We start from the raw sequence: 24,681 nt of genomic DNA on the forward strand, positions 1-24,681 counted from the left end.
GCATGATAAGGTATCCCCGGGTGAGCGCCGTCCCGGGTGGAGCAGGAACCAGGCACTTGGTATGCACTGGATGATTCCGAAAGGAATCACCTCGGGAAAACCCTCAAATCTTCCAAAGCTGCCGTAGCCTGCAATGCCTCACACGAATGCCCCACAGCCAGGGAGGTGTCAGGGGAGTGACGGCGCTCACAGCCATGCGGCGACTGAGAAAATTAATTGATTGATTTGCGTTTTGAACAGGTTTTTTAAAGCGCCTTCGTGAACCGCGCGGCCTGCGCTGGTCCTTGGATCCAAAACCAGGGAACGGGGATCACCTGCCCAGCCCAAAACCGGGCACTAGGGGATGAACTGGGGGATGAACTGCAGGATCAAGGGGAGACACCCGCTCCCAGCACCGCCACCAGCGGCACCATGGCTTCTCCGCCACGGGGGGGGGCAGAAAAAAAGGGTAAAGAAATACATTTAAAAGCCCCCCGAGCGCAGCCGAGGCGCCACGTCCGCCTCCCCCCTCACCCTCCCCCCGTGTGAGGGACCGTGGCGCCGCCGGCTGCTCCCCCTAGCGGCGGCCGCGCGCCACGCCCCGGGCCCGGCCCCGCCCCCCGTGACGTCCGGCCCCGCCCCCGCGGCTCCGCCGCTGCCGCCGCGACTTGAGGGGCGCGCGCCGAGCTCCGTCCGCGGCCGCCCCGCGACAGCGCAGCGCCCGCTCCGCACCGAGCCCCGCTCCGCGCTCCCGGCACCGCCGCCGCCCCTGCGCGCCTCTCCGCAGGTAAGCGCGGGATAAGCGCTTCTTCTCCCTCCGCGGGACTTGCGCGGGTCGGGGGATGCAGAGGAGGATGTGGAGGGAAGTTTGGGCGCGTTCCCCGCACCCGCTTCCCGGCGCCGGGGTGCGGGCACGGCGCTGCGGCGGGGAGAGCCCGCCCGCCCTCCCGGCGGGGTGCGCGGCGGGGCGCGCAGAGGGCTCAAGCCCGCACATCTGGAGCGCTCCCGGGGGCTCCCCGAGCCGGGTGCGCGGTGCCTGCGCTGCCCCGGCCCCGGGAGAAGGAGGCAGCGCAAAGCCGCCCTGCGCGGGGGCGGAGAGCAGCGCCCGCAGAGCAGCGCCCGCGCCCCGCGGCGCAGGGACCCCCCGGCCGCGCGTCTGAACGCGGATGGTGCGGGGTTGCCCCTGCCCGTACCCCTCCGCATCGCTCCCACGGTTGGGAAACTTCCCCCTTCCCCTCCATCCCTTCTTGCTGCATCTATTAAAAAAATAAAAAGAGAGGGGAGAAGAAAAAAAAAAAAAAAAAAAAAAAAAAAAGCCGAGGCGATGCGTTCGCGCCCCTGCGCAGCGCTGCCCCCCGCACCACAAAGTCTGCGGGCGAGAAGATGGGCAACAAAATGGTTGCACGGAAAGAATGCAACAGGCCCGAATTCCCGCCCCGACGCCCCACTTTCTTTGGGAAGAAGAGCTGGTTCATAATCCTCCTACCAATTCCATAGGTCCTCGCCTAGTTCTAATCAACTTTTCAGCTGTTTTCGGTGTATTAAGTGATTGTCTGCCCTCGTACAAGGCGCGCAGCTAGTTAATTTATAGATGGCCTGCAAATAAATAATTCACCACGTACTTCGTTCCGACACCTCATCTCTACGTGATTCTGACCCCAAAAATCGTTTCACGGCTGCTGGGATGTGCCACAATCTTTTGTTTTAACCCTTTTCCTCAAACGCAATTAGGAGCTGCAACTTAGTTGATCAGGCAAAAAGCCCGAGTATTCCTGTATTCCTGCATTTCCCAGCGTAGTGGTCCGTGCTTTGCCAGCGTCTGCCATAGCTCACAGCACCCAGGCACAGCTCTCTGATTTTGGGGTTGGTTGGCTGGTTCTTTTTTTTTTTTTTTTTTTTATTCCTGCTTAGTTTCCAAGCTCATCCCCCTGGTGAATAAAAGCTCAGCTCTTGCACAGACAGCTGCCTTTCTGGCTCTGTCCTGCTCTTTGAGGTCGCCTCAATTTTAATCTCCCTGACCGCAAAGGGGTTTGAGCTCAACCGTGGCACAGCCAGGCAAAGTTGCAAGGAGTGTTGCAAACGCGAGGACGACTGTGTGTAATTAACTAATTCATGGAATGCTGTTACCGAGGGGTTATTCATTGGGGCTGAAGGCAAGTCGCTTCCCTCCTGCAAGGGATCAATTCTGGGCAGTTAACAGAGTACAGTGGAGTGTTTTCTACGCCACATTCACACCAAAAATGCAGAATTACTTCACAATTAAATCTTACTCCTGCACGTTAGCTGAATGCATTTTCTCTTTGCCTCTCCGAAATGAGAAGATTCACGCCTTGCATTTCCATGTAAATCATTTCTACAAAGAAAAAGCGCACAAAGAGGCTGAAAATGTTCAGACTTTAAAAAAACAGTTCATTATCCTGACCCCAATTTCCTTGTCTAAAATATACTGCCCAAAAAGATAGAAGCATCAGTTATGCTCACCATCTGTTGCCTGGGGATATGGCATCTTAATGAACATTTCTTTGAATTAGACTGAAAAATGCATTTGTCAATTCAAGTGTATGAAGAGAAGAATTATTTGCTACAAAACAGAAAGATCAGTCTGTGTTTTCCTTGTCAATATATGCCACGCATTAGGTCATACTCAAGAGGTTTCAGTGCCCTTCCCTCCCTCAAAAGAAAACCCACCTTCAAGTTTCCTTTTAATTTATTCCAAAACCATACAATACAGCCCTGTTTAAGACAGGGTTTCAAATATTTCATAAACAAAAGGTATACCTGGGTTTACAGAAAGCCAATTATCTTGAAATACACTGAGTTTATTCTAATCCTACTTCATGCTGCTATCAAGCTTTTCTGTTTTTCCATCCACATTTAATCACTTCTAAAAGCTGTATTTTTTCCTGTCTTCTGTGCTTCTCCTGTGTACCAGAAACAGTGACAGCCCTTGGCATATATTTAAAATGCTAATTCCTTTTTTCTTTTTTTTTTTTTGGTGCACTTATACCATTTTCACTGGAGAACAACCAGATAAATACTGCAAGTAATCAGCATGGGAAATTCTGTGAACTCTCTAGAAGAGTGATTTATTTTATTTTTTTATAACTCCCTCCTTTGCAGGCTGCCTCTGTTTTTCTCAACAGGAGGCTTTGTTGTAATTAAAGCAGAGAAAACTGGACAGCAGCAAAAAACATCTGACTTGTGGCTCTTAAAAGCACAGGTTTTGTAGCATGTACCACCCCCCAGTGGGCAAAAAACTCTGTAGTAAACTCACAGCGAGCTTTGATCTCCAGAAATAAAGTGGATGCGTTTTTGCAGCAAGAACAAAACAAAGATGAGTTTCTGGGTTGGGGGTTTTGGCGTTTGTTTCGGTTTGGGGGGGTTTTTTCCCCCTCTGTCACCAGTAGCTAAAAGTTGTCAGATATTGTGTAAGGCAACGGTGACTAATCCGAGCAATTGCTGGAGTTTGCAAACTTTGCAGCTGCAGTTATTTGAAGTGGATTCAGTTGGGAGATGGCCATCTTTGTCTCCTTGCTGCAGGAAGCATGGATGCTAATGGCTAGTTACCTCTCTAGTTTTTTTTTTTTTTTTTTCTTAATCACTTCAAAGCACAGGAATGCACGGAAGAATTAATAATAAGTGATTGCTTACATTTATTTTTAATAAGCAGCCAAATACCACTCGGGGCAGGAATCTTGAGAAGGGTTCAGTACATTTCTTATGGCATCACTGACTCTCTTCTGCCTTTCACGAGCTGTAAGAATCCAAACATTCTTACAGCTTCACATTTTTTCTAACTTTTTGAGGAGCAAACTTAATAAAGCAGGAGATGAGCAAACAACTGCTTTAAAAAGGAAAGAAACAAAACTACTGAAACTTTATCTAGTGTTCAAGTAATGTTTTTTTTACATGTCGGGAGTTTTGTGCCAGAAACTCCATATCAGGTATAAGTCTACCTAAACTTGTCAAGAGGGGGAAAATAGAATTTTTTTCCCTTGAAACAATGGCAGCATTTGTTCTCTATTCTTTTATTTAATGCCCAGACAAGTTACCTCAGCAGCAGCTCTCTAAAGAAAACTGAGAAGCCATAATTGGCTAAACTCAAAGAGCACTAAAACACAAAACTGAAATCCATTGCAAAAAAAAAAAGACTCCCCCTCAAAGTGTTTTCTTAACGTGCAACCTTTCCTGCAGCAGAGTAGTCAAAGCAAGAGAGTGAGAAGGAATAGAGTAATAGTCTGGGTCTTTTCAGCCCAGCATTTTCAAATCTAGGAAAGGTTTTAGAAGTAAACTTCAGAAGAGAACCACTTGTAGTTCATTTCCATCCTCTGCAGCAAATACAGGTTTGGCTGATCTTAGGTGTGGAGTCAAGCTTTTACTCGGAATTCATTTCTAAGTCAGATTCACTTGCATTTGAGGGAAGATCACATAAAAATTTGCATTTTTTAGGACACTGGAGTTCGACTTAATAAGACACAAGCAGTATTATTCCTACTGCACAAGAAGTGGGAGCAAGATTTCTACAAGTAAATGAAACCTACAACAACAACAAAAAAACAGCAACCAAAAAATCTCACCAACATGCAGTGACACAGCCTGACTGCAGGGCTCAATCTCACTTTAACAAATTCTTGTGCATTTTTTACCCCTTGGAAAGACAGCTAGAGGACCTTCTGCTTGCCTAGCACCAGACAAAAGACTGGGGCACCTTCCTGAAATATGATGATCGTGGAAATTGCAGCTCCTAGACAGGGTGCTTAGAAAGCATTTTGCTGTCACTATCAACTAACCCTGAGTAATACACTTAAAGAAAACAAAGTGTGGACAGTGTTTTAAGTCTAGATTAGCACTGTGGAACTTCTTTTAAAAGAAAAAAAAAAAGTTGGTGAAGCTGTTTAAGCTGCAGCATGACCTTTGTAAGCACAATTGACATTATAAGCAGTAGATGGACTTTGCAAGTATTTTAAAAAATAAGCACATTCTGTGTTTCAGATTCTAAACAAATACAGAGCTAATTCTGGAATAGAAGTATACTGGTTAAGCAAATTGGCTTATCAAGTATGTATATTCTAGTGGTGGCTTTGAGTAAGAGTTCTGTCTTTTACAACCTGAAGATACTGAATAGTTTCCCTTTCCTCTGTTACTTGGATGGTAAGAAAGAAGCCACTGAGCTACCAGAGTTCCTGCTGGAGAACACAGAGGTAGATTAGAAATTCAAATAAGCATTGTGTGACCTCAAGTGAGGCAGGTCTTGATTTTATTCACATTTTATCACAGCTTGGAAAGAAATCTTTGACACTGTTTTTAGAAAAAGAAATGCCAACTTTTCAAATATACCAAACCAATTAATTTTGTTAAGCCATTGCCTGCCTGCAGTACAGTTGGACTCCATACTTCAGAGTAAATACAATGTTCTTCTTAGGGGGTTTTTGGGGGTTTTTTTTGTATAGCTCAACTTATGTTGGACTCCATACTTTAGAATGGAGTCTCATTTTAAAATGAGATGTTCCCTTAGCTGTGCCCCAGTGAAAAGTCCACATGCAAGGCCCACGGGTTCCTGCTCTCTCTAATAATTCACTTGCTTACACAGCCCTAGGAGAACTATTTTCTAACCATGTGGTTCAGAAAAGTTCAGGAAAACATTCAACTAGGAATAAAGATCAAAAAGGCTGCTATTCAGTTTTCTCCAATGTTACTTTTGTTACCAAAAAAACATGGAGAGATTTTTTGCATTTAAAAATTAATTTGAGCACCGAGTTTCTAAAATCTGGTCTGCTCAAAAATAATGGCTCCTTTCAAAACCATGTGTCCATGAAGCCTCCCCATCTGATGCTGCAGAAACCTGGACACAGTGTCTGTGCCAGTGGGGGTCACTTTTCTTTTCATCCTGCCGGATCAGCTATAATGACTCGGTGTCAGGGAATATTTAGAGACAGCTCAAGAAGGGGAAAGTTGGAGCATGGCAGCAGGATTCCCTTCTCTGTAGACAGATCACTGGAGCCTTTGATATGCAAAAACATTGTTTTCAGCTATGGCTTGAGATATAAAAGGGAAGTGCGAGATATCAAACAATCAAGACCTGAAGAAAACTATTCTAAGTTTAGAAAAGGGAGTGGGGGGTATGGTCTTAATCCACATTTTTGAAACAGTGTCGTCTTCTCCAGAGAGACCTTTTCTTTCTCTTGCCTCTTGTTTTCATGTAATTTTGAGAGAAGGGATAAAAAAAAAAAAAAATTCCAGGAACTTAATGAGCTTTAGTGCTTTTATTTTAATCCTACACATTACTGCTATTGTAATAGTGGCAATAAATGAAGAGATGACTATCAAATGAAGCACGGCGGAAACAGTTTATGTGCTAGAAAGGTAAAACAAATGAACTTTCTGTGTGTGCACAGACCTATGTAATGTATGCATTCAAGAGCCAACGTTTTGCTTAATGCTAACAAGTTTTTTACAGCTCAGAGTTCTAAAGAAAATTTATGATTTTAAGTACTTAAAAGTTATTGTAGCCTTCAAAGGCCTATTAAAGGAATTTATATTCCTATTTCACCATACCCTTCCAGAAAATACCTTCTATCATGACTGCACATTAGTTCCTAAGAGACACAATTTTTTTTTTCCCCACAGCTCCTAAGTTGCTGTTTATTTCAGAGTTTTAGGAATAGGGCCTGGGCTTCTTTCTCCAAACACTTGAGTAATACAAAGCAAGAAAACCAGACACTGCAAGAATACAGAGCTTCTTTTTTTGTTCCATTTCATAAGGATTATATAATTTACCCAAATTACATAAGTTACCAATAAACATGCATTCCCTTCTATTCTAAAATGTGGCCACACAGATTGAGTTTTTGCCTTAAATAAAGCATACATAAAAATTCTTTTTTTATGCCACTGTGGGGGTCTCTCATTTTGAGTTCTTTTTTTTCAATGGACAACTGCTGAAAACAAGAGGCTGAAAACGAAGCTCAGAGGAGCACGAAAGCAGCAGCAGCAGGAGAGAAGAGTCTTTTCCACTCCCTCACTGGGTAGTCACACCATCTCTCAAATGGGGGGCTTTGAGTTTGGGGGTTTTTTTTTATGGTTAACATTTTTCTGTGAAAAAGAGCAGCATAATTTGTATCTACTGAAATGTATCACTGCATATTCTGTGTTACTGAAAGGAGCCTGACTGGTGTGTTTCATAATAGAACCTGCTACAAATTGCAAAAGACAGTTTAAAAACAGAGAGCATTTGTGTTGAGGTCAAGGATTTTACGGGGGACCAGAAGCTGCTCTAGTTTTGCTCCCAGGAAGCAAGCATTACTCAGCACACTGCTCCTGCCAAGCATTCTGGTTCCAAGGATCATGCTCAGTCCCTTGGACAAACGTGAAGTCACAAAAGGGGAAAAGCAAGTAAACGTTAAGGATTTGTTTAATTTGGGATTGAACCACTTTTATTTCAGACATGCCAGTACAAGCTCTCAGGGGGCGTGGTACCTCACTGGATCCTTTATGCAGTAGTGATACGAAGCAGCCCAAGTTAAAAATGCTGTTTTAAAAAGAATTAGTGTTCTGTAAGAAACGCAAACAAAAGAAATAATCTTTTTCTTCTTTTTAGAAATTTTACAGACCAAACCCACCTAGGTATTGCCAAAAAAGCTGGCACAGATGCCTGGCTAGTCCCTAGCTCAGAATCAACATGCTGCAAATGGGAAATACTCGTATAATATTTTGGCAAAAACGCTTCCCCTCTCACCCAGTAACTAGTGAACAGTAATTAGCTCCCTTTACACTTAAAACCAAGAAGATCATCATCTATCTCTATTTACCAGGAACACAAAGCAAGCAACCATTTTGGCCTGCTCCAAGGAGGTAACACTGGCATTTGACATCAGATGAAAAACATAATTTACAAATATTTTGTTACTCTCTGCCTTTATTTTGCTACTGAAAAAAGGGAAAATGCAGTTCCAGCAAAACTGCAGTAACATGAAACTACACAGCAAAACATTTTTTGAAAGAGCTCTGTGGATTTTGCTGAAATACCAATGCTCTGGGGAAGCAAGGTGTGCTACTCATGTACAGGGGATGCAACTCTTAAAAGTAGTGTTTTTAATTCCAATTTCTTTGTTTTTTACTTTTGCAGGACATTAAGAGTTCGAGGAAAGCTGTCAGAAGGGAGTTTTCTGGGAAGGAAAATCATATTTTTGTGAGGGTTTTTTAATAATGAAGAAAACCATCTGAATTGCCTGATGTTTCCGTGGTAAAGTAACTTGCATTCTTGCAGCGCAGGAGGAATTCTTTCCTGCATTACAAATTTGGAAGGAGCGTTAAAAAGTGAGAATTGGTTGGAAAACTGTTCTCTGAAAGAGGTGTGGATGTATCAGGATGTAGCTACTGTACAAAGGTCATACTTGGATAATTGTGGATAGGAAGAAGCATCCCTTTCCTGACCACCTGAAGAGGCTGCAGTCCTTGGAGCCTCAGCATAATGAATGGTTTCTATCACGCGGCACTAAAGTTCCCTCCTCTGACTACTACGCTGCACAGAAGAGTTTGTAAGAGTTACAAAGAAAGTAATTCCTGCTAAAGGCATTAAAACCAAACAAAAGAGGCTCTTCATTCACAGACTTTACACCAGGACAAAAATAGAAGGAAGCTGAGGCTTTTTCTACGCTGGGGCCTGGTGTGCTTATGTACCATGATAAATCTTGGTTGGAATGCTCATTGAGTATCGTGCCAGGAGCCAGGAAACACGCACCACCACCACCAAGGACCATCTGAGTAAACACCATCCAGAAAACACTGCTTCATGGAGTAAACTGTAAGAGTGACTGGGCAGAACCACATCCCTTTACTGGATATCCTCAAGCACAAAATTTACTCATACCTTGAAATACGGTAGGATCAATATTAATTTATTTTCCTTTTCCTGCCTCTGAGAATAAAGTTCAATTAATACACGAACCCATAAGAGAAAAGGTCATGACACTGCTTAATGCATAGGTCATCTTGCAGGAGTTCTCACAACCCTAATTACAATGGGAATTGAATTATGTTGTCTTAAAAGCTATAAAAATGCTAATTACCTGAGCTGAGTGTACAAACACACCACCAATGCAACATACAATCTCAGTCTCAAGAGTTAATTTATACTATGCTGCTAATAAGGTGGGAAAATGTGGTTAAACCTACCAAATAGACTCTTAGGAGTGTGCTACTTAGTTAGACGACTTTTGAGAAGGACAAATATTTAAACGTGAAATTAAGCATGTAATGAAATATTTCATCCAGTGAACTAGAAAGCCATAGCTCTACCAGTTACCTGGCCAGTTTTAAAATTCACCTTTTCTGAACACTCACTTAGGCTTGAAAAACCAAGCAAAATAGTCCACAGTGTTTGCAAGTTACACACTGTGAAGTTGAGCACTGGGAAAGACTTGGGAAAAAGTCTTTACTGGCCCTCACTCTTTTGTCTGCATTTTGTGCTTTGCCTTTAGGGCTTTTTTTGAACTTCTGAAATAGCTGCCACTAGACTTGTGGGTTTGGTAAGGGTTTTATAGTTCACTTAAGGGCTCCTGAGGAAGTTAGCTGGCTTAGGAATTACTTCTTATCTTTCAGATATAGAATGATTTACTTGAACTCTGGTGTGACTTCAGTTCTATACTTATCTGGTATCTGTGAACAAAGATTGCCGGTGCATGTGAAATGTGAAGGAATCCTTAAAAAGAGGATCTTGTTGCTTCAGCAAAATAATTCACAGATGAGGCATACTTGATTATATTATTGTCAATCACTGTGCAGAATAACCAATTAAGTTAATTGAATTAGTACAAGTAGTAGAATTATTGATGTAAGGAAAAGAGAGTAAAATGCATCCACGCACTTGAATTTTGGTTTGATGTGTGTTTCAGATGTCTTCTGTAATGTTGATTTTTTTATTGCGGTTTCTTCAATGATGATCTGGATAATTTTGTTTGTTTGGTTTTTTTAGATTGTTGAAGATCAGAACTGTATAGAAATCTCATCATTCCTGACCATGATTAGTGTTACCTGGAGCATCTTCCTAGTTTGGACTAAAATAGGGCTGTTACTTGACATGGCACCTTATTCTGTTAGTGCCAAACCATGCCCTTCAGTATGTCGCTGTGATGTGGGTTTCATATATTGTAATGATCGCGATTTGACGTCTATTCCTACAGGAATCCCAGAGGATGCAACTACCCTCTTCCTTCAGAACAATCAAATAAATAATGCTGGGATTCCTTCAGAACTGAAGAACTTGCTTAGGGTGGAAAGAATATATTTATACCGCAACAGCCTAGATGAATTCCCCACTAACCTCCCTAAGTACATTAAGGAACTGCATTTGCAGGAGAACAATATAAGGACCATTACTTATGATTCACTCTCAAAAATTCCTTATCTGGAAGAACTGCATTTGGATGATAATTCTGTTTCTGCCGTTAGCATCGAGGACGGAGCTTTCCGGGACAACATCTATCTCAGACTTCTTTTCCTCTCTCGAAATCACCTTAGCACCATTCCCTGGGGTTTGCCTAAAACCATAGAAGAGCTACGCTTGGATGATAATCGTATTTCCACAATTTCTGAGCTGTCCCTTCAAGACCTTACAAACCTAAAACGCCTTGTTTTAGATGGAAATCTTCTAAACAACCACGGATTAGGAGACAAAGTCTTCATGAATCTAGTCAATCTTACAGAATTGTCATTGGTCCGCAATTCACTCACAGCTGCCCCGGTGAATTTGCCGGGAACAAACCTAAGGAAGCTTTATCTCCAAGAAAACCACATCAACCGTGTGCCACCCAATGCTTTCTCTTACTTACGGCAGCTGTATCGACTAGATATGTCCAACAACAATCTCAGCAATTTACCTCAGGGTGTCTTTGACGATCTGGACAACATCACTCAACTTTTTCTTCGCAACAACCCTTGGCACTGCGGGTGCAAAATGAAATGGGTTCGTGACTGGTTACAGTCGTTGCCTTTAAAAGTGAACGTGCGTGGGCTGATGTGTCAGGCACCAGAAAAAGTGCGTGGGATGGCCATCAAAGACCTCAGCGCAGAACTGTTTGACTGTAAGGACGAGAGCGTGATAAGCACCATCCAGATCACCACTGCAGTACCAAACACCTTATACCCGGCCCAGGGACACTGGCCCGTTTCTGTGACCAAACAACCCGACATCAAGACTCCCAACCTGAACAAAAACTACAGAACCACAGTGAGCCCGGTACGCAAAATCATTACAATATTTGTGAAATCCGTAAGCACAGAGACTATTCACATCTCCTGGAAAGTTGCACTACCCATGACTGCTTTGAGACTGAGCTGGCTCAAGATGGGTCACAGCCCTGCCTTTGGATCTATAACTGAAACGATTGTTACAGGCGACAGGAGCGACTATTTGCTGACGGCTCTCGAGCCGGAGTCGCCGTACCGCGTGTGCATGGTTCCCATGGAAACCAGCAACATCTATCTCTCCGACGAAACGCCCGAATGCATCGAGACCGAGACGGCGCCGCTCAAGATGTACAACCCCACCACCACCCTCAACCGGGAGCAGGAGAAAGAACCTTACAAAAACCCCAGCCTGCCCTTGGCCGCCATCATCGGCGGCGCGGTGGCGCTGGTGGCCATCGGGCTGCTGGCCCTGGTCTGCTGGTACGTCCACAGAAACGGGTCCCTGTTCTCCCGGAACTGCACCTACAGCAAGGGACGCCGGAGAAAAGACGACTACGCCGAAGCGGGGACCAAGAAGGACAACTCCATCCTGGAAATCAGGGAGACTTCTTTCCAGATGATACCAATTACCAGTGACCAAGTGTCCAAGGAGGAGTTTGTAATACACACCATTTTCCCACCTAACGGCATGAATCTGTACAAGAACAGCCACAGTGAAAGCAGTAGTAACAGGAGCTACAGAGACAGTGGTATTCCAGATTCAGATCATTCACACTCATGATACTGAGGGACGTGAAAGACTGGTTTGGGTTTTGTTGGGTTTTTTGGGTATGTTTTGTTTTTTAAAGAAAACAAGAAAAGACTGACTTAACAGTTGCTGTTCTACTGCAAAACACTGGATTAAAAGACTGACAAAGCAATGTACTGTACATTTGCCATATAATTTATATTTAAGAACTTTTTATTAAAAGTTTCAAATTTCAGGCTACTGCTGCGATTAATGTAGTGGGGATACCTGACCACAATTCTATATTTTAGTATTTTTTAGTAATTTGTACTGTATTTTCCTTGCTAATATTGAAGTTACAGACCATTTAACTTTTGTGTTCTACTGAGTAAGATGACTTGTTGACTGTGAAAGTGAATTTTCTTGCCGTGTTGAGCAGTCAGAACATTCATCTGAGATCCTTGTAAGTGTAAGCACAGACCATTTTTCACTTTGGTATCAATAAAATAATGTTGAACCTGGCAAATCAGGAAGATCAAAAAGTGGTTACAAAAACTCACAGAACTTCCAGTGTTGAGTCTATTAAATCTGTAAACCACAACAATATTCAATAAACAAAAATGCGTGTAGTAATGGGCAATATCAGCTGTCTGGATATATCCATTCAACAGTGGTGAAATCCAATTTAAGTGAGAATAATCAAATTGATGACATGCATGAGACTGAAGCTTTTGACAAGTGTTAAAAAAACCAAGTCCTTAGAGGAAAGCATAATCAACAAGGAATTTTTTTTAAAAAAAAAAAAAAAAAGGAAAAAAAATTGGTAAGCTCTACAAAGCAAGGGGGTAGATACAGTTTAGGAATAGATTTTTGGTTATCAGAATCAGTGGTCTGTATATTACAGAGAAAGTAGTGATGGATGCTCACAGGCATTTAGGAGACAAGGGCAGGAAAGACAGAGGCGACACTTCGAAAATGCTTTGAACGGAAAAAGGGCTAAAAGTGCAGTTTCACAAAAAAGAGCAGGACAAAACCCAAGACAATAAAAGCAAGGTCTCAAAACCTGTGGTCCCAAAGGTGAGCAGAGAAACGGGGAAAGCAGCTATTCTGAAGCATTTACAAGTCTGTGTTCAGTGTACTGCTGTTACAGTCAGGAATACTGCCCATTACTGTCACAGTTATCCAGAAATTCCTTGGTAAATCTGTAAGGTAACATGTTTCTTTCTGCCTTCCTGCTGAACTATGAGCTATTTCATGTTTAAACCCCAAGCCACTCTGTTGCAATAATCATTCTGTTTTTTCAACTAAAAACCAAAGTGCTTTGTACGCCCTTTGGCCAGTCTTGTGTGTGCCTTGATCCAACGCTACATGTATCAAGCTTTTAAAAGCTAAGAAAAAAGGAAATAATAAAATACCCACTTTTTCATACATAACTTAACTATGAAAAATACTGGTCTTATTCATGAATGAAGTTGAAAAACTACTTCAAAATTATGCTGCACCTCTGCAGTGCACTGATAAGAAACCCACTCGGAAGCTACTGCTTTTCAGGTCATGAGCTTCACCTCTCTCTGTGTTCAGGTTAGCAGTATTACACTTGAAGGTTTTCCTCATTATTAACTACTTGGAAAAAAGTTTTGACAACAGTGAACAGTGTGAACAATGAAAGGGAGGGAAGGCGTTGGAGTTGCAGCCCTCTAAAATACAGTTTTTAAAAGAGACAGCAAATAAAAAATATTTAATATTTCAGACAGTATCTCAGACAAGAAGGAATGTATACCAAATGTAATTCAATTCTGTGAGAATATTAGTGGTGCTTTGCCTGTTTCCCTAAGAGGAGTAGAGAATGAGAGATGAAAAGAAGAAAGAGTGACCAACCCTGAGACTGATGGTTTCAGCAATCGGCCTGCAAATGAATCTCCTACCAGGGATCCATCTAACCACGCAGACCCAAAATTTCCAGTAACACGCTTTTTTTTTTTCATCCTCACTTTCCAGATGTGCCCAGGGAAGTTCCTTTCCAAACTCCCTGTACCGTGGAGCTGTTGACGCATCACTTTCAAAAATGTCTCCTGCAGTTTCCTGAGCAGGGGAGGCACAGCACTGTGCTGCCTTACTGACCTTATACAAACCATTTCTCCTTTGCATGGAGCATTATTGGATCCATGGAAAGGGGAGTGTAACGCTGAACCAACAGCGTGCTCAGCTCAGTGTAATGCACCCAACAAGATTATTTTGCTCTGTTGTCCCATCTGGTGCCAATCCAGGGAAGGGCAAGAAGTGAAGGCTGAGCATGTGGAGCCTCATTATGTTGATGTGCAAAAAGCTTCCCAAGCAATGAGTGGGAAAGTGAAATGACACAGAGGGACTGGATAGACCTGTTCTTCGTCTGCTCTCACACAGGGGGATGGATCCCTGGTATCTGAGCCCATTTCATGGCTGGGTCACTGGCCAAAGAGCCTAGTTCTATGCCAGCAGTTCTCCAGTAACAAAACTAAACAGGTTTTGTTGGGTTTTCAAGTTACTTAAAAACCTCTCTCCCAGCTGGCTCCAAATTTATGTTGTGAAAAAGGTAAAATGACACTCGGTGACTACTTTGCTTTCTGAGGCACCTAAGCCAGAAGTGCCTGGTAATGGCATGTACCAACTCCAGTGATGCCACACAAGGTCATAAGAGTATTAAAAAGTTGGCATTTGAAGAGATAATTGTATGACCGTCTAAAGTAAAACGACTTTTCATGTGACATTTTATCTGTGAGGCAGTAGGGTACAAATCCAAAGCAACTTCAGTACATCAACCCGGTTGTTCCTACTTCAAACCCAGCTGTTCTTACTTCACCTTCCACCAGCAAGAGTGAAAACCTGGACAAGGCTCTGTCTGCCTCAGGAAACCTGGTCGGGCTTGCAGGAGAGCTGGTGTCCTCTTATCACGTGTGATGTCAATGCAAAAAAATGGCACACGGGAGTGTACAAGACCTTCCTCGGGTTCTACAGCAACTTTTACCCCACACACATAATGTGAAATTAATCTGGCAAGTGAAAGATTGCTTTCAGACTAAACTCTGTAGTTTTTTCCTTTGGCTGTTTATACAAATTTCTATTCCTCTCCATGTCAGGCCTGTCTCTTGAAGACTGCTCCTTATCCTAGAGCTGCAGTTGCTGCATGCAATGCTCCCCAGCACCATCAGAAACCCCTTCTGTTAGACAGGTATAGTGCAGGTAAAGCAGATTACTGCAGTAGGCAGTTCATTCAACACGTTTATCAAAACAACATTAACCCACATTAAATTTATCTCAGTTTTGGAATTCCATGTTACTTCTGTGTACTGTTCAATATTTAACTGTGGAGCAAGGGGTGGGGTTTTTTCAGTGTTACCTCAACCCATGTGAGTTCACTTGATCAGTATTCTACATATTCAAATACTATGCCCTTTTTAAATTTATATTGCTATCCTGAATTGCCCACAGTTCTGTTTTAACCTGAAAGCTATCTCCAAAAACACCCTGGTACTTTGGAAACCTTATTAATTTTGTCTCGTCTTGGCACCTTCCAGAACTAGGGCCAGAAGTTGGACTCAATGATCCTGATGGGTCTTTTGAACTCAGTATATTCCATGGTTTTGTAAGAAACTTGCTTCACTTATAAGCTGTTGTTTCCTAGCTTTCTACCAGAGCCTGATGTGCAGCAACTGTTAGGGTTTTTTGATTGTTTTGGTTTTTTTATTTTTCTTCTGGCTTTAACAGTACCAAATTTTATGGTCTTGGAACAGAGTTTCCATCTCTCCCGTTAATGCACTAGTGAGCATGCAAGCTATCTTGTGCCAATGCTGTACATATTGAATGTAGAGCAGCAAATGCAATAAAGGAAGAGCAAAAATAATAAAGGCTTATTTGCTATTAAATAATTTACTGATGACATAATGCATTAAAGCATATATATATATATATATATATATAGGCTTCCCTGCTAAAAGGATGAAATTTTGCACACTCACCTGGCAGCTGAAGTTGGGTAAGATCTTCAGAAGTGAGCTGGCAGATGCCATCTGCCTGGATTTATCCAAACCACGTTTGTTTGAGATAGTTTTGGGCAGAACCATAATTCACACGGGTACCCTCCACTTTGAAAACGCCTTAGCCTTACTTCCAAATCCATATTTTGTTTCAGCATCACCTTGGGACTGATCTTTCTTTAATTAACTTTTTCTTTACTGATACCAGAACAGCCAGAGCTTCAAGCCACAGGCCAGCACTTAACCTTATCAGTGATATTTTTTTTGTTTTCAAAGCATAAAGTTACTCCATGCCTGAGGAGTTTTCATCTTCCAAACAAGTCCAGAGTGATTGCATCAGAGAGAAAAAGCTCATTGATTGAATTCAGACATCAGAATTTTAGCTTTTTGGGTTTTTTTCTCTGCAAATTAGTTTAATTTTGGGGTGGTGGATAAGAGTCCCACCCTTGTGATGAAATTAGAGCCCTTTCAAACACTCTGAAGGTACAACCATGACACAAGTATTAAATTCTGGACACAACTGCTTTAAAAGTTTTTTTTTTTTCCTTTTGGTAAAACATGAATGTTTGATTTAATAGTTATTTCATCAAATAATTTCCTGCTCCTCTCAAAAAACCTAGATCAAAGCCGAATGTGGATCTCAGTGAAAGGGTGGCAAAGCGGATGCTCAAAACAAGCATCACCTTCCTTTTCACCTTCCTTTCTCAGCACAGGCCATCAAGTAAGATACTCACAGCGTGGCAGCCTTTAAGTGATGCCTGAGGAACATTTCTCCCCTGGGGGGAAACCAAGACACTTCAAATGGGTGTTAAATAAACATCCTCTGGATTTTTGATGGTCTAGGGCAAAGGCATACAATACACACTTTGGCAAGCAAGCAAACGTCCATCATAAATGGGCCCTGTGCCTGAAACCTGCAGGTTGGGACTGCAGATGTGAATTTCCCAACTTCAACTGCTTTTCAGAGCCCCTTTTTGTTTCCTTAGGATGAAAATGTAATGGAGTCACAGTATAAAACCCCTCAAGATTAACAACATGAGCTGAAAAAAAAAAAAAATCTGAAGCTGGACCTTCTAAGCTTAGCAAGAACACTCATAAATTAAAAATAGAATGGTCTTAATAGGGCTAATTAAATAATCTGACTTGTTCAAGCTGGTTGATAGTGTTCATATAGGCTGATACTCTGTCCTGAACAGCCCTCTTAAGTCATCAAAAACAGGGAGCAGATCATACCCAAGTGCTAGCACAGGCTCCCATCCCCTGGCTGAGCTTAAGGAATATCTATCTATAGACAGAGCTGTGGAAGGTCTAATTGTTCAAACTCGAGGGGCCTGCGCCGTGTTCTTTCATCACTAACTGTGGGAACATCATTTACAAAAGGATGGAGTTATGCACGCTATGCATAATTTAATGTCCCTAATTTATGCAAAAGAGTTAAAAATTTATTTCGCTCAGAACTGCACATCCGATTTCTGTAATACCGCTTCCTCCAGTGGCCTTGGTCCCTGATAAATGCCTGCCAGGCTTTCCACATGAAAACAGATGTTTTTGGGGATGTGGGGATGGGTTTTGTTTTTAATAATTTTTCTTGGGGTTTTTTTTTGTTGTTTTTTTGTTTGTTTGTTTTAGGTTTTGGGGGGGGGTTTTTGTGATTAAGAACAATGAATAATTTTACTGCAAATCTTTCAGTTTTTAATGGGATACAAAAGTGAACTGGTGGATAATTTTAAATGAATGCCCTCAGACATAGCAGGTGTTGGTGTGACAAAAGATGTCCCCACAAACTCTGCTGTCCCATCTCACCTCACAATAATGCCTTCCAGGGTTTTAACTTGAAGCCTTGCTTTTATTGCAAGGATTGCAAAAAGGTAATGAAATGTGTTTTCACTACTGTAAGATGAAAACTGGGGACGTCTAAGCTTTGAGGTGCACACGAGCAGTTGTATTTCCATAATGCAGGCATGGCTGCCTTTCAGGCTGGGTTACACACAGGAGGCCACAGCAAATCTAAGCCTTTGTCCACCTGTGAGGCTGCTGTATTCGCAAAGTTTCCTAAATTACTGGACCAAACATCAGCAGCTTCAACAGGCAGTGAGAGAAAGTCTCCTTGCCTTACACATCATCTTCAGCTACCTGTTTGTGTGTGTGGTGTTAATTTGGCTTCCTTAAGTGTTTTTTTTTTCATGGATTCAGTGAGGAAGTACAGAAGTGACACTTTTTAACAAGGTATACCCTTCTACCAAGGAATGCTGACAAAGCAGAGGATTTAAGAAATGATGTTTTAACCCTTATTCCAGAACTACATCCCAAACAGAAGGCTGTGTAAACCCTATGCACTTCCTGATTGTGTGTATAATATACTCACCCCCTTTTTAAGCTGCATTTAACAGACACAACTTATTTGCATTGCACTCCTCCTCAAAATTTTCATTTTCTACAGAGTTTGAGCAACAATGTAAGAATGTGGATAGGTCCAGAATCTGTGGTAGTTTGGTTGTTTACCTGGTTTCAGTAATCTTCTCAAGAAACATTGAAGACACTTATTTCCAAAGCCTGATGGAATAAATTACTGCCCACAAGGAACATGAGCTCATTAATAGAAAGAAAGCCATAAACAGGAAATGCTAACCCAGTGAATAAATACAATTTTAAGGTGTTAGCTGATAACACAGAACCTCCACCTAATGGCTTTAAAGCAATTATTTTCCCTTAAGAACTCCTTAATGGCATGTAACCTACTTCATCCACTAAAAACCTTTTCATTTCTCCCTGATACAGAAATTAAATACAGCATGCTGAAATAAAAATTAAGAAAAACACCACAGTACTTCCAGGTCTCGGAAGGTTTTCTGGTTGCTGAAATTCAGCGCTTTGCAGCCCAGTGAAGTAAGCAGTCAGGAGAATATCACTGGGGGAGCTAAACTGCTGACCTCGTACAATTTCCTTGGATAAAGGAAAAAAAGGCAGAGATGGAACTGCAATGTAGGACCTCAGCAGCTCCACCATGGCTATCTCAGACAGACCCTCCTCACCTGTCCCAGTTACAAACCTTGGTGCTTTTCACTACAGGAAAATTTGTAAGTTCCTTCAAGGGACAAAGAAGTTGAGCACCAGCAGGACGACCACCATCTCTAAGCTCTTCTTTCTTTTTCTTTTTTCCTTTGTTAAATAAATAAACTTCATTGAGAGTGTGTTAGGCATGTAAAAACCTCTTCATTGCTAATTGCACTTGTTGATACATAGTAGAAGAATGCTGAACCCTCCTTAAAGAGTTTGCACTTAAATCCAGGGCAGGCACATCACAAAATATTTTCCCTGGAAATCTCCACTATTTCCTGAACTTACACATACATGATGTTAAGGGTGAGGGAACAAGATAAGAATATGTTCCTAGGAAGTTGCTCTTATCACTGTTACTTTCCTGTGTTCCATATATGAATTTAAGAAGTCAAAAGAAACAAGATCAATTAAAGAGAATTTTGGAGGAGAGGTGCAATATCACGAAATCACATTTCTGCTACTGAGAATTGAATTATGTTGAACAGCTACTTGGTTTATCATGACTTATCTGTCTCAGGAAATGCTCGCATCTTTTATTATCTCCTGGCCTAGGGACAGAGCTGCACTCATCAGAGTGTTCCTTGGGTACAGACAGAGGCATTAAAAGGAGCCAAATACACCTGAACAAAACTAATAGGGACCGGTTTTGTAAAAATAGTCAAATTGTCCTAAATTTCTGTGTTTTGTCCAAAACATTTTGTCCCAAACTCTGAAATCTATGACTATCATACATTATTCTTTAAAAAAAAAAACAAACAAGTAGCTTATCTTTCAAGCATGGAAGATTTGATGTAATGCCCAGCTTTAGCTGTAAAATTAGTTTTAAAAGTTTTGTTTATATGACTTCATACCCAATTCTGTGATGAGCACATGTTCATTATGGACCTCCCCAGTGTTTCTCAAAACATGTTCTGCACAGAAGTAAATGGCTGGCTGTGCATTCCAGTTCCCACCCGTTTTCCCTTCCCATTTTCCCTGTGTTATCAACTGACGTTTTTAACACTTATATCATTTTAGTCGTTAAATACTAAAAATGCAAAAAAGTGGTTTGTCAAAGTTTTCTTTAGGGTCTTAGAGATGTGAGAGGGAAAGGACAAAGACATTATACTGGGATGCTAACTGGAGGAAAAGGATGCTATTGTATGCTGCAGGGAGGTTTTCTTTGTTTTACTGAAAGGAAAAAAAAATCACAAAACTTTCACAAATGCAGCTATTTTGACAAAAGGACCTGCTCATGCAAGAAACACATCTTGTTCCCAAAGCAACCACACCACTTTGGGAAGGGAGGGGAAGCGAGTCTCTCTCTTTGATATGGATTTGAAGGTGATATCCTGCATCCCCATGAAGGAGCACCCCGCTGGTAGAGTCAGAATAAGCTGGATTGTCTTAATATCCATTTTAAACTCAATGCTGGTGTTGCTGCAAAACCAGGGAGCAAAGCAGCCCAGTCTCAGGGACTTCAAATAAACCCCCAAACAAATCAAAAAACAACCAACCCTGCAAAATCCTCCAAAAGCACCTATCAAAGTGATTTCAGTCCAGTGATCCGGTACACAGTCAAAGGATGTAAGCTCTTCTAATCCCACTCTTTGAGCTCCTCCGGGCTCCAGCCCCCGTTGCCATGGCCCTGCTGACACCTCCTGCAAAGGACAGGAGCCCCACAGGCCCGAGGGCTGCTGGCTGTGGGTTTCACACTGCAGAAACAGCTTGGGAGGCGAGGAGCATGGGGCACCCATTCCAGTCCAGGAGGTTTTATTACAATGAGTTCAGCTCTGGGCAGGCTGCCATCATCAGCATATTTCTGACAGGTATTTTATTTTTCCTCCACAGAATACCTAACACTACTGAAAGCACTCACTGCTACATTAGATGCTGCTGGTTTCTTTAGATAAAAGAAAATAAAATTTGAAATTACCTACTGTTCTCCTTTGTGCTAATAAAGACTAACTTTATCCTTCAGTATAATCCCGCCAAATCAATTAAAACGCATTCAGTGGGTTGAAAGGATACCAGTGAAGTTTTAACAAAAGCCTGGTTTGGATTATGCAAAATTTTTGCAGCAATTGACTGATGCAAAGATTTCTGTGGCAACAGTTTCAGGAAAAGAAAATAAATCTAACTCTTCAAAATGTTTCTTACTCGGCTTTGCTCAGCAGCTCTAGGGAAGTTATTAGGTCAAACTCCCACAACACTGACCTCTTTCTGAGGTTTGCAAGTCAATATGTGAGTGATGAGTGAAGTCTCCCATACTCAATTCATGGAAATCTCTACAGTGCTGCTATAAACTGGGCCTTAAGGATATTAAAGAGGAAATGTCTTAAAACAGAAGCTGCTGAGGTGCATCATCATCAGCTGAGGAACCCATCTAGGACATGCCTGAGCCTTCCTCAGGAATGAAGCAAAATTCTTCAGGATAGGGAAACAACCCATGCTAGGTGTTAACGGGGGGTGGAGACCTGCCAAGGTCTCTGTTCCCATATCTTACACCAGCTAAAATGCCACTATGGAGGGGAGAAAACTTTTTTTCTCCTGCTGAGAAGGAGCTCTGGCAGGTGCTGTTACCTGTGCTAGGGCTGGTCAGCGGACAGCCAATTCTGCTTCCTTTGCAAAAAAAAAAAAAACACTGGGATAAACCTTCATCTGTCAGACAAGCCAGGGATCATGTTTTCTAATGCTTTCACATTTGCAGGAAGCTGCCTCTGACATCTCCCCTCAGGGCTTGATCGTACAAGGAAGGAAAAGTAGGGAATTTTAAAGACGCTGGCAAGCGTTTGGTCTTTCAAAATGTCATCGCTAATCTCCACATCATCCAGCCCGCTCGGTAATCAAGACAGAGGAACTGTACAAGTGCAAATTAGTGTCACTTATGTCCTGAAAACAAGTAAGGAAGAGGATACGGAATAAGTATGCCCAAAAGCAACATCAAATTTATTCTCCGTGATCAGATGAGAGATTTACTGAAGTTTACTTCACCTTACACAGAAGAAAAAAAACAGCAAACAAACATGAAGATCTCTCTATGACATTTACCATCTGGCTGAGCAGGTTAGCGCTGTATTATTGCTGTACTCTGCTCAATAGCAGTGAGAAAAGGGAGGCAAGGAGTGGTCCTGAGCTCCCACAGCCATTTTCGAACACTTCCAAGATAGAAGACCCATCTTCTGCAAGATCTGGTTTGCTTTTTTTGGGGGGGGTCTGTTAACAGAAAAATTAACAGTAGCACCAGGGTTATTTTAGGACATTATGCATCCCAATGACCTGGTCTGAGTAAACAGAATAAATTTGGGGGGGGATCACCAGTTGAGGTGCAGGATAGACATCTAAAAGCAGCTCTGTTATCAATCCACAGATGCCACATGCCAGCCTGGAGCATCTCTCTCTTTCAAAGGAGGGCAGCAGCACTGTGAGCCCACGGATGAGCAACCTCAGCACACAGGACAGGGAGAGCGCATGAAAACCTGCCAATGTTTCCCTGAGCCACTGAAGCACAACAGGGAAGCAGCCAATTCATACTAGTGGACACTAGGAAGTTGTCCAAGACCTTTAAACTCTTATTCTTCTGGGAGCTGACCCAGATTTGACTATTACTCTAACGGTAAAAAAAAAAAAAAACACTCACTACTTAATACCTGCGGTACGTTATTAAATGCTGATGATGCAGGCTCCTTGAACACTGCAAAGTGCTGGGGGTATTTGTTGTTAAATCGACAGTTTTGCAGGAGTGATCATTGTACCTGCCTAGGAAAAAACCCCAGGATTTCCTATATGGGGAAAGGCAACAGTGTTAATTGCAGGTATTTCATGTTAGAAGAAAACTAGCAGGCAAAGAAAAAACAAACACCATTTCTGCCCACTCCCTCCAACCATAGTGATCAACTTACACATTCCAACTTATTTAAAAAACTGGAAATATTCTGTGTCCAGAACAGTCTTTTTTAAAAAATGTGCTTTGTAAGGCCTTTTTTGTAACATTCATCCTTTACTAATGATTTTTAAACGTTCTTCTAATCAGTTTGAAAGGGACCAGTAATTTTTGGCTCAGCTGTAGCAGCAATAGAAGGAATCAGCACAACATGCCAGAGGAATGCAAAATGTACTAACCAGGTATGAAGTCAGCCACACAATACTGAAATCCATGCAAGTCCACATCAGACTGTCTGTTTAACGCTGCAGAATTTGTGATATTTACTCTGCCATTCAAGAACACTCTTTACATGACACTTACCCTGATCTCTCAAAACCACATGTTGTATAGCCAGAGTACAAATGGAAGAACTAGTGCTCTAAATCTATTCTCCGTTTTATTTGAAAGCAGAATGTATAATAATAATTTTTTTTTCCTTTTAAATTACATTTCATTAATCTTTGTCCTTTAAAATAAAGATACAAGCACGTGGCCAGATATTTTTCTGTATACAGCGTCATCATTCCTTTGATAAAATAGGTCTTCCAAGCAGTATCTCCTAAGCAGCCAAAAGTAAAGACTGAGCAAATTACAATACTAATACTAATTTATTAAAAGCTACTTTCAAATGCTTTAACTTCCCTTTCCTTTGTTTGCAGCATTATAGGGCCATTTGATAAAGCCAAACTGCAGATGTTCAGCCCTTTGTTTACTAAGGTAACTGCAGTTGAAAACGAAATGGAAGTGACAGCACCAGGGCTACCTCGCCTTGCCAGCAGCAACGCTGTGCTGGAGCAGTTGCTGCTGGAGGGAATTAAACTGTAGAAACTCTGGAGGATGACATTACTGGGGAGCTCTGCAATTCAGACTGGCAAGGAGGCAGGAGTGGGAGCCTTGGAGAGCTGCCACCACCTCTCTTCTATAAACCACGGCGTCCCTTTCCCACTCTGCTGTTTTCCGGGCTGCACAATGTGTTTTCTTAGACCTGCCACCCATATGGACACTTGGACACGTTACACCAAGTCAGTCGTGCTGGCCACTCCTGGTACAAACCAAGCCTGCCACATTTATGCCTCTGTCAGCACTAATTCTGCTGCTTTTTGAGGAGATGACAAAGCTCTGCTGTGCTGCAAGCAGAGATTCGTCGCAGCCAAGTGAACATACTGTGAGTTCACGAGACAAATAAAAGCTCTCAACTTTTATTTGCAGGTTGTCCTGCAAAATTGTCTCCTTGCAGACACATCTATTTCACAGCAAATTTATATTTTTTTCAACTTTCTTTAAGCAGGTGCTTATGAAGGCAAGTGCTGTGATGCTTGGTCTTTAGGAGTGCATTTTAAATAACAAAAGCTAAAAGGCTCTGATTGATCAAAGCTTTTTTTAAATCGGAAGATCAACTGTTTCACGCTGTTGAAAATAAGAGAACAAATCCAGGCAATATTTTCTATTTCCCACTCCTACTCTTAGAAAAACACGTGACATTTATAACCACAGTGTAAAAGCTCATTGATACTCTACACTGACCTATTAAAAAGGGTTATTGGCAAAACACAATAGGAGACATTCTCCTGGAAAACAGACAAGGAAAGGAGAGAACAGCTCAAGATAAGCCACCTCTCCACAAACAGGCTCAAAGGATGAGATCATTAAATGAGTGTTAAAAGCGTCTAACATTTTTCACCTCCTCTCTGCTCATTTCAAAACTAGCTTAAAACCACAGAATAAAAGCCCATCGAACACCCCAGTACATTTTAAAAGGCAATTCTCTCTCAAAGGGCTGATAGCAGGCAGGGAGTGGGAGAAAGGTTTAT

General features: G+C 42.0%; 2 protein-coding genes across 7 annotated transcripts in view; one reads left to right on the plus strand and one right to left on the minus strand.

Moving 5' to 3' along the window:
- The window catches only part of MACROD2 (mono-ADP ribosylhydrolase 2), an 866,072-nt gene that overhangs the window by 756,076 nt on the left and 85,315 nt on the right, over positions 1 to 24,681 (minus strand). The window lies entirely within an intron of this gene.
- FLRT3 (fibronectin leucine rich transmembrane protein 3) lies at positions 618 to 12,680 on the plus strand. The gene is made up of 3 exons (XM_066177790.1): positions 618 to 766; positions 8,105 to 8,859; positions 9,953 to 12,680. Exon 3 carries the CDS (start codon positions 9,998 to 10,000, stop codon positions 11,945 to 11,947), a length of 1,950 nt encoding a protein of 649 aa, XP_066033887.1. The 5' UTR covers positions 618 to 766; positions 8,105 to 8,859; positions 9,953 to 9,997; the 3' UTR covers positions 11,948 to 12,680.

This window comes from Chamaea fasciata, unplaced genomic scaffold (assembly GCF_029207755.1).
Source record: "Chamaea fasciata isolate MVZ Bird 193981 ecotype frontalis unplaced genomic scaffold, bChaFas1.0.hap1 SCAF_3, whole genome shotgun sequence".
NCBI classification, from domain to species: domain Eukaryota; kingdom Metazoa; phylum Chordata; class Aves; order Passeriformes; family Sylviidae; genus Chamaea; species Chamaea fasciata.